The 13613-nt window shown below is 39.2% G+C and overlaps 1 protein-coding gene across 1 annotated transcript; it reads right to left on the minus strand.

Annotated features, from left to right (window-relative positions):
• Positions 1–379: 379 nt before the first annotated feature.
• On the minus strand, positions 380–10115 carry LOC120436898 (deleted in malignant brain tumors 1 protein-like; the record flags this gene model as incomplete). The annotated part of the gene is made up of 5 exons (XM_039607732.1): positions 10004–10115; positions 9849–9881; positions 6134–6457; positions 527–835; positions 380–420 (listed from the first exon to the last, which is right to left on the minus strand). Coding segments are annotated over exons 1-5 (747 nt in total), but the record flags the coding sequence as incomplete, so codon positions are not given.
• Positions 10116–13613: the final 3498 nt, after the last annotated feature.

Genomic DNA, 13613 nt, shown 5'->3' on the forward strand with positions numbered 1-13613 from the left:
ATAAAGACTTTAATTTTTATATTAATAGATGTTATATTTTCATTATAATAACCTGTAGTGGGTGTAACAAGTAAACACAGTATTTCCCTGTCACTTTATCACTGTAATATAAACAATGGTACATTTTATTACCAGTAACAGAGACGTTGACAGAGTCACTTGTGGAGATGCTGGAGCCGTGTGAATATTCACACTGGTACAATCCATCCTTGTCAAAATCTACTTGGAGGATCTTGAATGTAGCAGAGTTGGTAGTTGATGTTTTTTTCTGACTGAATGAGCCTGAAATCTGCTTCAGAGTAAATTCTCCTTGTAGAAGCTGTTGGCTTTGAGGTGATATTGAACAAGTGATGCTGACATCGCTTCTCCATTTTACTTTACCAGCAGGAATCATGAAAATTCTGGGCTTTGGGAGGATCACTGAGAAAATAGCAGTCACTGTGAGACAGCTTGTGTAACCATAATGACAACAGTTTTATATTGTCATATTTATAACTATAAGTGTTTAAAATAATTAATTCCTCACCTGAGCAGACAACACCAGCATCCTTACTGTGTGTACAGTCATGTGTCCCAAATCCTCTGTGCTGACACTCAGTCAGAGATCTCTCACTTCCTGAACAGTCCACATCATCAAGCCAGATGGATCCACTTCCCTCACCAAAGCTGGCTGATACAGCAGCACTCTGTACCGTTCCACAGCCCAGCTCTCTGCAAACCACCTCAGCATCATTCATGTCCCAGTTATCATCACAGACTGTTCCCCAAGTGTGGTTGTAAAAGATTTCGACTCTTCCAGAGCAAAGAACGTCCCCGGTAAACCTGATGGGTCCACCTGAACACACAGTACATGCATTTTAAATACCATGTTTTTTTCATGGTTATTAATAGGGATGGGTACCGGTATCCACATAAACGGCAGTAACCAGACCGAAAAGCAGCGCACATTTCGGTGCTTGATTTCAGTGCTTTTTTTTCCTGAGATGTCATACACTTTGGATTCTAGCCAATCATTTTACGTTTCCGAGGATAGTAGGCGGGCCCAGGTACGTACGTTCTTTTAGAGCAGAGCTACAGATTAAAAATGCCCAAGGCGAAGCGGTCAAAGTCTGGCTGTACTTCACAGCAAAAGATGCAAACTCAGCAGCCTGCAACAAGTGCTTTAAGCTGATACTGTGCAAAGGAGGTAACTCCTCGAATCTGATGAAACACCTGGCAACGCATAGTGCTTTAATTAAAAGCCGAGAAATGCACCATATTTGATAGCTTTCTGCGATACTTTACACCGAGCACATCTACTGCGGGTGGGTTGCCTGTTATCGGACCGGAGTTAGCAACATCCCCCAAAAACCCGAAGAGTAGAGTCCTGGCCCCTAGCCCTGTCAGTGTAGCAGAAATGATGACGGATGATGATGGCAGCAGCAGCCGTTCTTCTCTACGTGAGTAGCTTCATGTTGTTCGTGTATAATTAACGTTGAGTACGCTAACCACATTATTACATTAATGCATGTAAGGTGAACTAGCAAACACCGTCGTAGTTACATGCGGCTGTCTTCTTGTTTGATGGCAGATACTCCCTTCACCCTGGCCAAAAAGGCTAAAATGACCAAAGAAAAAGTGGAAAACAGCTAAACATGAGAGGTTTTTGGACAAAGTTTGTGTTTTTTCCATTGTTTAAGCACTGCTTCCAGCCAAGAGTGATGCCATAAATCCCCTATAGCAGCAGAAAAGGCTAACATTGTTATCTTTTTACAAAAAAACAGCTGAACATGAGAGGTTTTTGGACCAATTTTGTGTTCTCCATTCTTTAAGCACCGGTTCGAGCACCGTTTAAGCTCCGGCACCGTTTCAAAAGTACCGTTTTGGTACTGGTATCAGATAAAACCTAAACGATACCCATCCCTAGTTATTAACAGCAGTTAACTGAAGATCTTTGTGAGAATCGTTTCTGTGCAAGTTTTCATCATCCCAAGTTCACTCAAATTCACAGTGGAGAATGAAAAGATGAAAATATGATGAAAAACATATTTCTCTATAAATTACAGCTACATTCATAGTTGAACATTCTACTACTGAATACAGCACAGTATGGCTGTTTACGTTCTCAATCATGCAGGTCGTAGTAATCCAGGGCACTTGGAAAGAAAGGCCATCTTACAATGCTGTGATTGCAGCCATTCCCCAACTCTCTGTGAATGGTACTCATGGCCATTGATCAGTGGGCTTTGATCAGTGGGTTTTGGTCAGCGGTTGTTGATCAATGGTCATGAGAATTTGCATAATTAAGATTAAGGAACTGACCTCTCAGCCCATTGTTCCTTCACTAGCCTGGTTTCAGCCATTATGCAAATGTACTGTTTATAAGATTGAGGAAACCTGCAGTCAGCTGAGATTGAAGAAGTCACTTGGATGAGTGACGAAACGTTTCTCCCACAAAACGCTACGTCCAGATGAACAGATGAATCTATTTAATAATTGTAGAAATTTGTTTTGCATTTGTTTTACACGTGCATTAAATTAAAGTTGATTACGTCAATTAAGCATTATTAGGTGGAGGGTGGGGGGGGTTCCCTATTTTTTTTGCTGGGAGTTGGTAACCCTATTAGTTAGGTTGTTTAATATTTCTGCTAAGTACTCTTTAAAATACCAGAATAGGGAGGATGGTGTAGGTTTAAATTTGTTAGATTGATCAGTGTCGCTGAACTATGAAATATTTTGGTGCAGTGTATTTTTTCATACACGTATAACAGAATAGCTTTAGTGTTTTGTTTTTTAAAACTTGAGTATGAACTTATACAAAATGTAGCAAGATATAGGGAGTGCAGAATTATTAGGCAAATGAGTATTTTGTCCACATCATCCTCTTCATGCATGTTGTCTTACTCCAAGCTGTATAGGCTCGAAAGCCCACTACCAATTAAGCATATTAGGTGATGTGCATCTCTGTAATGAGAAGGGGTGTGGTCTAATGACATCAACACCCTATATCAGGTGTGCATAATTATTAGGCAACTTCCTTTCCTTTGGCAAAATGGGTCAAAAGAAGGACTTGACAGGCTCAGAAAAGTCAAAAATAGTGAGATATCTTGCAGAGGGATGCAGCAGTCTTAAAATTGCATGATCACTCGCTTCTGAAGCGTGATCATCGAACAATCAAGCGTTTCATTCAAAATAGTCAACAGGGTCGCAAGAAGCGTGTGGAAAAACCAAGGCGCAAAATAACTGCCCATGAACTGAGAAAAGTCAAGCGTGCAGCTGCCAAGATGCCACTTGCCACCAGTTTGGCCATATTTCAGAGCTGCAACATCACTGGAGTGCCCAAAAGCACAAGGTGTGCAATACTCAGAGACATGGCCGAGGTAAGAAAGGCTGAAAGACGACCACCACTGAACAAGACACACAAGCTGAAACGTCAAGACTGGGCCAAGAAATATCTCAAGACTGATTTTTCTAAGGTTTTATGGACTGATGAAATGAGAGTGAGTCTTGATGGGCCAGATGGATGGGCCCGTGGCTGGATTGGTAAAGGGCAGAGAGCTCCAGTCCCACTCAGACGCCAGCAAGGTGGAGGTGGAGTAGTGGTTTGGGCTGGTATCATCAAAGATGAGCTTGTGGGACCTTTTTCGGTTGAGGATGGAGTCAAGCTCAACTCCCAGTCCTACTGCCAGTTTCTGGAAGACACCTTCTTCAAGCAGTGGTACAGGAAGAAGTCTGCATCCTTCAAGAAAAACATGATTTTCATGCAGGACAATGCTCCATCACACGCCAGTCCAAGTACTCCACAGCGTGGCTGGCAAGAAAGGGTATAAAAGAAGAAAAACTAATGACATGGCCTCCTTGTTCACCTGATCTGAACCCCATTGAGAACCTGTGGTCCATCATCAAATGTGAGATTTACAAGGAGGAAAAACAGTACACCTCTCTGAACAGTGTCTGGGAGGCTGTGGTTGCTGCTGCACGCAATGTTGATGGTGAACAGATCAAAACACTGACAGAATCCATGGATGGCAGGCTTTTGAGTGTCCTTGCAAAGAAAGGTGGCTATATTGGTCGCTGATTTGTTTTTGTTTTGTTTTTGAATGTCAGAAATGTATATTTGTGAATGTGGAGATGTTATATTGGTTTCACTGGTAAAATAAATAATTGAAATGGGTATATATTTGTTTTTGTTAAGTTGCCTAATAATTATGCACAGTAATAGTCACCTGCACACACAGATATCCCCCTAAAATAGCTCAAACTAAAACAAACTAAAAACTACTTCCAAAAACATTCAGCTTTGATATTAATGAGTTTTTGGGTTCATTGAGAACATGGTTGTTGTTCAATAATAAAATTATTCCTCAAAATACAACTTGCCTAATAATTCTGCACTCCCTGTATAAACAAAAGAAAAACTGTTTTATTGATTATAAAATACACTATATCGGATTCATATTGGTATTGGCAGATATCCAAATTTATGATATTGGTATCGGTATCGGACATAAAAAAAATGGTACTGTGCCATCTATAATCATTCAACTGTAAATTGCAAATTTAGATTTTTGTTTATCCTTTTACCTTAATTTTAAAGTATATATTTATTTCTTACTCTTCTTATATTAATGGTTGTCTTTTGCACTGAATGGAATTGGAGCCTCTACGTCTCGTTTCTCTGTATACTGTACTGTATACAGCAGAGATGACAATAAAGTTTACTTTGACTTTGACTTTGACTATTTCTCTCTGGATTACAGCTGCATGGACCATTTTGTTACTGAATACTGTGTATGATTAAAAAGAGCATCTGTCAAGCTGTGCTGTGTGGCAGGTAGGTTAGGACCCAAATCCAGAACTCGGAAAGCAGGACAGTAAAACTGAGGGCAGCTTTATCACACTGTTAAATGATTTGGCAGAAACCAGGAGCTAATAAGGCTTCGGGGAAAAACAACAACAGGATGCACAGCTAGATGGCCAACAATCAGTGAAAAACCAAGACAATACATACGCACACATTGATGAGGGAACAGGCAACAAATGCAACAACAATAGGAACAAGTGCGAGGTAAGGAGACTAAGGAAGTTAAACTGAACTCATCCCTCACCAAACGAGAGAATATCAAAATAAAACAGGAAGAAACTAACACAGAGACCAAGAATATAAGACACAAACTTGACACAGAGACATAAGCCAAAAACAAGAGACAAGACTGAGGGAACAGAATGGGGGTAATAAAGGGGATAAACTACCTAAAACACCTAAATAAAGTCTGATAGTAAACAATACAAAAAAGAGTAAATTTAGTATAAACAAAACTAAAAAACCCAAAACTCAAAACCATGAGAGCACGAGGCATTGAGACAGAACAAACCCCAAAAAGTGAGCCTTCATTGGCTGTTGCAAAAATCTGAGTACAACACTGGTCCCCAAAGGACCAGTGTTGTACTAAAACGTTGTTTTTATCACAGCATGCTGATATCACCCTGCTTTTATTGCAGTGTGATCATGTCAGCCTGTTATGGTATCACAATGATGCTGTAACAGCTCTCTTCAGTCCTTTTCACATGATATATTACTTAATGTGGTTGCTGGACATTTTTTTCAAGGTCAACTTTGACCTTGGACTCGAACAATAAAGGTCGAGATCAAGTGCTTAGCTAACCTAGATACTCATGATCCCAAAGGCCTAGTCTATTGGTGTGAAGTTTGAAGACATAAAAAATTGAAGGTAATATTAAGTTTTTAAGTTTCACATTAGGTGTGACGTTGACCTGTTTTTTACAAAAATTAAATCAGCTTGAGCTGTTATTGGTATCTACCATCACACAAAATTTCAAAAACATATCTTGTAAACTGTGGATGCTGACTGCTCACAAACAGAAAGAGAACACAAAGAGAAACAATTACAAACTCCTTCCCTTTGGGGAAGAATAAAGTATAAACACACACACAGTGATTGAGAATGAGATGCATGCTTCTATAGAGGAAATCAAACACAGATGAACAAAAGGGGGGGAAAAGAACAGGAAGTGAAGCTAAAAAGCGACACTATATACATTATAATAATTAACATACATATTTCTGTCCTCATTACAGCTGCATGGACCATTTTGTTACTGAATACTGTGTATGAGACAGAAAACATCTCACCTGAACAGATGACACCAGCATCCTCATCATGTCCACAGTCGTGTAAACCAAATCCTAGGTGCTGACACCCAGATAGAGATCTCTCACTTCCTAAACAGGAAACATCATCCAGCCAGATTTGTCCTGTTCCTTCACCAAAGTGAGCTGATCGGGGGGCCTCCAGTGCCAGTCCACAGTCTAACTCTCTGCAAACCACCTCAGCATCATATAAGTCCCAGCCATCATCACAGACTGTTCCCCATCTGTTGTTGTGATAGATTTCAATTCTTCCGGAGCAACGAGTTAACCCAGACTTATCTGGATTAACTAATCTTATCTGAGCATCTAACAAAAGAAAAAGCAGATTACACTGTGTTTTATATTGTAATTCATTATCTTATTTATCTATTTTATTTATAAAATAAATATATCAGTTAAAAACATATGTGTGGAGTATCAGGATGACAAAGCAACTCTAATAAATAATTGAGAAAGGAAATTAAATAATAAAAAAAACAGTTTTTAAAATTCTGAAATCAGATTTTAAAAAATCGTTTTTATTGAGTGTTCAGTTTTCTTCTGTAAATCCTTTCCGCTCACTTTTTTAATTCATGCTTTAATAGTTCAGTTAGAAATACTACTTTAAAATGTATTTTTCCCATTGAAATATCAAATAATCAATTATTCTTTAATTTAAACTTTGTTAATGTTAATGTTTGTTTGTTACTTTTAAAAAACTCAATTTTAATTGTTTTGAGAATGGTTAATATTGTACAATTAATTAATAATTAATGGCAGCGCTGTCCCAGTCAGCTCGAATAGTGTGGAACCCTTCCACAGATGCGTTGTCATTGGGAATACCCTGGTTCATCCATGATTCAGTGAAACACATCAAGCTACACTCCGGTATTCCCTCTGACTCCGTGCTAGCGCTACTAGCTCGTTGATTTTATTTGCTAACGACCAAACACTTCCCAATATAATAGACGGCAGACACGGTTTGTACCCCCTCCTCACTTCGAGCCTCCTCTGTCTCATCATCTCCTTCCTTCTCCTCTTCTGTCCTCGACCTCTGCATCCTCAGTGTATTTTCCTCCAGATTTCAGCTGGTAGGTCTATGGGTTTGACCGATGAGCCAGCCGGCATCAGGGCGATCAGCTTATCTCTCGAGTAAACAGACCGTGTAGTATGTAACAGTTGTGCCGCGGTCCCATTCCTCAATAAAAGTAACAGTGGTGAGTGAGCGTTCAGCGTTTTTCCGCCTGGTCATGTGGCGTCTGCCCATTTTAGTTTGAGCTTGGAGTCCACACCTGCCTCATCCACCTGTTCTTTACTGGCGCCAGTCAGCAGGAGGTGTATTTAAGATCAGCATCTCCAGCAGTTCTCTGCCTGTCCATCAGCTATCTTATGGTTGTACCTTATGTTACATAAGTTGTTTTCGAGTTGTATAAACCTTGATCTGTTCTCCCTCCAAGCAGTCATGCCATGAGTCTAGGTTACACGAACTACTCACCGCTTGCATTAGCCGCTGATCTTAACCTCAGGATTACTCACCTGTCTGGCATCACACTTCTCTAGATTTTCAATGTCTTACCTTCCTGTCCTCCTGCCCACTGGCTCGTGTTGCACCTGGAAAACAGGTTGGAAATTGCCCCTGGGCACTATTTCCTTACTAAAACGTTGCTTTTGGTAGAATACACTGGAAAGAGATCCCAGAGAGAGAGAGAGTATGTTGCTGCTTACACTATCTGTGCCCTCAGCAAATCAAGCACTCAGGCCGTCCGGCCTCCTTCAACCACTATCTACACCATGGTATCACATTGCCGTAGATTTTGTCACCAGTTTATCCACGTCCTCAGAAAAAACAGTAATCCTTACCATAGTTGACAAATTCTCAAAATCTGCACATTTCATTGCCCTTGAGAAGCTACCCACTGCCACAGAAACAGCTAATCTGCTTATCCATCATGTTTTCAGGCTCCTTGCAATCCCACAGGAAATAGTCTCCAATCGAGGGCCACAGTTCACTTCCCAGACTTGGAAGGCTTTCGGCACCTTATTAGGTTAGCTTAAAATCCGTTTTCCACCCCCAGACCAACAGTCAAACCAAAAAGTTAAATGAAGAACTTGAAACTGTTCTCAGAAGTGTCACTTCCCATAACCCGGCCACCTTGTCCTCCCTTGGATTAAATTCATTCACGCAAATGACTCTTCTCTTAAGGCTTTTCTCCACTATTTCCTGAGAAAGAGTTTGACCTGGCAGTCCTGTCCGTGCAAGACCAAATGAAGTGGACCCAACAAATTTAGGCATGTACTCAGGAAGCTTTGCTCCATGCTTCGGACCGTTGTTATGCTGACCGGCGGCGGATGCCTGCCCCCAGGTATGAATCAGGCCATGGGGTTTGGCTTGTTGCCTAGGACATTACAATCAAAGCACTGTCACACAAACTTGCACCCTGTTTCATTGGCCCTTTTGAGATTGAAACTGTCATCAGCCCTCTAGCCGTTCAACTCAAACTGCTGTCAGCTCTCCACATTCATCCTACCTCATCATGCCTCACAAATGAACATCATTAGCTGCTGATCTCAACCTCAGGATTACTCACTTGTCTGGCATCACACGTCTCTGGATTTTCACCATCTCGCCTGCCTGTCCTCATGCCTCGCTCCTGGGAAACATGTTGGAAATGGCTTGCCCCTGGACACTCACTCAGATCCCCAGCTCTCACGACCGCTTGCCTCCAAACTCAAGTAAGACACTCACCATGCCAGGGTTACTCTGTATCTAACTTCTTCTCAATCTGATAAGTAAGTGATCTCCCATATTGCTTTCCAGCCACCTGGACATGAGAGTACGATTCTATTTAAACCTTTTAATTGCTATTTAATTTAAGCACAGTGTAGTTTTAAATAAGTAAAAAGAAAAAGTATCATATCTGATCAATCTGAACTTGGTAAAATATATAATTAAAAGTATATTGTTATTATTATTAAACTTTTTAAATTGTTTTTGTAACATTTAGATTATGTTGCCAGTAATTTAGTTTTCTTTTAAAAGCTCAAAGACATTTTTCTTCAGAAAATATGAACGCTGCAGACTGCAGCTGTTTTCAATTTTTTTAATTATATTTTTTCTATTTCTGTTTTTTATGGTCTTCTTGGTTTGTTTGTTTTTCTAGTTGTATTTTTTTCATTAATAGAGTTTCTGCCCTATGTATTGAATTTTTTGTTGTTTTAACCTCCAGCATCTTGAATCCATATAAAATTATATTTTCTATGAGTTCTGAGTTTTATGGGATTTTACAACCAATAAATTAATTTAGTAATAATTAGATTTTTTTTTTTATTATTATTTTTCTCCTCTTTGGTTTTCCTTTTTAGCTTAGTTATGCATCTAGTACTGTGGTATGCTTTCAACAAAATTGCATTAGAATTAGGTTAATATGTACCAATCAAAACTTATTTTAAAATATTCAATAGATCTCTGGATTTTATATGTTTAAAAATTCATTAAATTATTACAAAATAATACTAAAATAAATATAAATAAATATAGAATTAATCTAATCAAAAAATTAGATAAACATAAAGCATCACATGTATCAAAAGAAAAAATGATTTAATATAGCAAAACTGCTTTACGTGATGGTTGGTAGAACAGGTGTCAGTCTGGTGCTTTCAGTAATGCACAGTTTATTTTTAATATATGATATTAATGACAGAAAAATTGACTGACCTGCAGAAACTGAAGATGCAAACAGATATGAGACTGTAGAAAAGAAAATATAACTTATTATGCTGAAATAATGAGCTGTTCTTGTTTCTAATTTGGATACAATAAATAACAGAGCAAAGAATGAAAATAATTAAGTGATATGAAGTTCATCTCACCGATGGCCAAATAGAAGAAGTTTCTCTGTTGTGTCCACATGACTGAGACTCAAAAAGTGTTCTGTGTAAAATGAGTCATATGTGACAGAAAAGTTCCGTCTGTGGTCGACGCAAACACTTCACACTGTGTTCTTCCCCTTGAAACGCCTCCTCCTATTTCCTAGTGTCTTAAAGACTCTGAAATAAACCAATCCACAAAGTTTATACAAAGTAAAATATAATCATTTTAGATTTGTGTATGTAGAACAGCAGCCCTGTGCAGTGTCATGTGAACCTGCAGGTTCACATCCTGCATTTGACGCCATTGGTTTAGACAAAATTGAAACACTCAGAAGGGTGTCAGTGGTGAGGACAGCTCAGTGTTTCATGGTAAAAAGACAATGAATGCATTTGCATATATGCATATATCTTTCTTATTTTTTTGTCACGACTAGTGAAAAGAAATCCAAAGGCTCACAGAAGAATTTTCATCAACAGAGATAAAGAGATATACTATGACAGGGAAACACATGAAGAGGAAATAAACATTTCATAACTGCTGACAGTTTGTTCCAGCCTGAGTGATACTTGCTGGTGACAGCTGAAAAAAAATTTCTGAAACCAGTCTTATCAAAAGTCTGATCAGATGTTGCAACCCATATTTATGCAAGCACAGGTCTGCTGGTACAACCACTGCTAACTGTTTTACAGACAGATTTTTTTCTCTTTCACTTAACCAACTTACTAACGGACTCATGCTGTTGATATTTCTATTTATCATTTAATTTCATATATTCCTTTTACTGTATCCACCATAGATTAGAACCAAGGAGTGTTTGAATGAGGGTCACACTCAAATGTGTATGACAAGCAAAAAGCCACAGGCTGAAACACGTCCATGTCTTTCTGAGGTCATGTAATATTAAAAACATACAATACTTCAATTTGAGTTCTGACATTTTCATGAATATTTTCTGGGTAATTGTTAGACAAAGATCAGCCTGTGCTTTGATTAGTTCAGTGAAAAATGTACCAGTGACAACTTCACTATCGATATTTCATGAAAGGTTATTTTCATATTGTAACCCTGAAGGATCCGACACAACTCAGGAATCTCACTTTCAGCCTTTTTATTTTGTTCACACTGTTTCTGTGATTAATACTCTGTTGTTCGGTACTTTGCAGTGCTCCCAGCTCCGACTCTCTGCTACAGCCGCTACTAAAAAAGGAAAGGCATGATTAGAAGATGTTCACCAGCTGCAAAACCCAGCCTTCCCTACCAGTACATCTGAATCCACTGCTCCAGTCCTCCCCTGCAGTTGCACCACCAAGCTCACCCCGCCACACAGTTTGCAAAAGGATGGAGATTCATTTCTGCAACCATGAAAAATTGTAATGAACTTGTTATGTATAACACTGACATCTGGTGGAGGAAGAGTGTATATGTGCTTTGTGAACATACAATGAATAACGTGATTCAGAAATTAATGCAAAATAACATAATTGAATACATGATGTTTGTTGAAATAATGATCAAAATTGTGAAAGTCTCTTCAAATGTTCATATTTAATGAGAATGTTTAGCATTCATTGACCAACCAAAACTCACTTATGCTTACTTATTTATTAAAACAAAATTCCGTTGAATCATCAAATTTTTGTAAGCATTTTATCTGTTACATTTTAACCAGTGTTTGAATCATAAAATGTAAGGGTCACCATGGGTGGAATTGTCACAGTGCTGGGTCTGCGATCGAGTATCTGTGTATTATTGATTCTGACCTAATATTCTTTGATTACTGTTATTCCTGATTTTGATTGTCTTTGTTTCTTATGTCTCTGGTGATCGTAGTTCTCCCTCCCGTAGTATTTATCTTAGACTGTGTTTAGTCTCTGTTCTCATGTCTTCTCTGTGAGTGTCCTGTGTCCCACATCTCATGTCTGGACACCATTGTCTCTATGTTTCCCACTGTTCCCGAGTCAGTCATGTTTCCATATATCAGTGTGTTGCACACTTGGACAAACGACACTTCCAGGCGTGCATGAGTTTATAATTATTTCTCTTTACTTGTTCATTTGCTCTGCAAATACAAAAACACAAGCACTTTGGTTTAGCGTAGCTTCACTCTGCAGGCTGTCCGTGCACTAAAACACACAGGACCCCCAAAGGCTGTCCCATCAAGTGCCTGCGTGAGCATCACCCATGGGAATCATCACTGACCAAAATATTCCAGCCGGATTGCCAGTGAGCGCAGTATGTGTCAGAAATACAGTAATAAAGAACTGAATGCACCCAGTAACAACAATAAGCACCCCAAACAGGTAACATTATTGAAGGGGGGCAGTATCTATTACAATACATCCATCTGTGTCCACCCATTAAATGAGTCCCACAAGTGTCTCCGTCATTATGAATGTCTCATGCTTCCTGTTTTATTTTGATAATCCCTTGTCCTGTGTTCAGTGTATTGAGTTTTGCTTCCCCTTGTCTCATTATGTCAGATTACCCTCAGCTGTGTTCCCTGCCTGTGTGCCATTCCGTCGTTCCCCTCCGTGTGTTTATATAGTGTGTGTTTCCCTCTGTTCCTCGTCGGACCGCTTGCTTGTCATCCTCTGCATTTACTCTGTCTGTCTTCCCCCGTGTTTACAGGTTTCTTGTTCCAGGTCTCTGTTTTTCAGGTTGTATATTTAGTTACCCCAGTCTAGGTTCTTGTTAGTTTCTCTCAGTTTTCCTTTGCTTTTTTTTTTAATAGTAGTGTTTTTTAGCCAAAATAAACGCTCATTTTTTGTTCACCTCACTCTGACTCCATTGTCTGCATTTGTGTCCCCAATCTCCTCAAGCCATGCTGTCTGACATCGCAGACGTCACAGGAATAATACGTGTCCTGGCTCAACACTTTGACCTGAAGCTTGTGGCTGGAAGAACTCCAACTCCCTGTGTATTTGTCCAGGTCCCTCCTTTCATGATTGCAAATGGTTAAAAAGCACCAACACATCTTTTCTATTTTGGTTTAAATAAACTGGCTACCAACTTCTGGACGGTATGGTGGTTCAGTGTTTAGTGGTGTTTCCTCGCAGATGGTTCCTGCTTCAAACCATTTATCAGCTGATGGATTTATTTCTGAGTGGATCCTTTTCCACCTACTGAAGGAATATGTGACCCACAGTTCAAAAGTTATTTGATAAACAAGTATACCATTCACCTTTTCTCGACAACACTCCCCAAATCCTGGTATAATGGGTTTAAATTATACATAACGTCATTGAACAATGAAAATGTAAAAGTGCTGACTGAGCTGGTGGATCGAGCAGTCAGTGTGGATTTAGCATGACGTCACTGGAGGTCCTACATCTGGTTCTCAAACAGCTCAGACAGCTGTTTACAGTCTTCTCATATTTACTTTCTTCAAGATTAGAGATGGGAACTGAGGACTGCTTCTTGCAGAGAACTGGTTCCCAGTAGTTCAGTTCCTTGGAAATGTTATCTGCAATTCTGCTTATTGACAATCAGCTGATTTCAGTTTCTGTGTCATTAGGTAAAAAAAATAAATAAATAATGGCACAGTCTACAAAACACACAGTCTATAAAATATAAGCGAAATTTAAGCATTTTATTTATATTTTATTACAC

Source organism: Oreochromis aureus, unplaced genomic scaffold (genome assembly GCF_013358895.1).
Source record: "Oreochromis aureus strain Israel breed Guangdong unplaced genomic scaffold, ZZ_aureus HiC_scaffold_32, whole genome shotgun sequence".
NCBI lineage: Eukaryota > Metazoa > Chordata > Actinopteri > Cichliformes > Cichlidae > Oreochromis > Oreochromis aureus.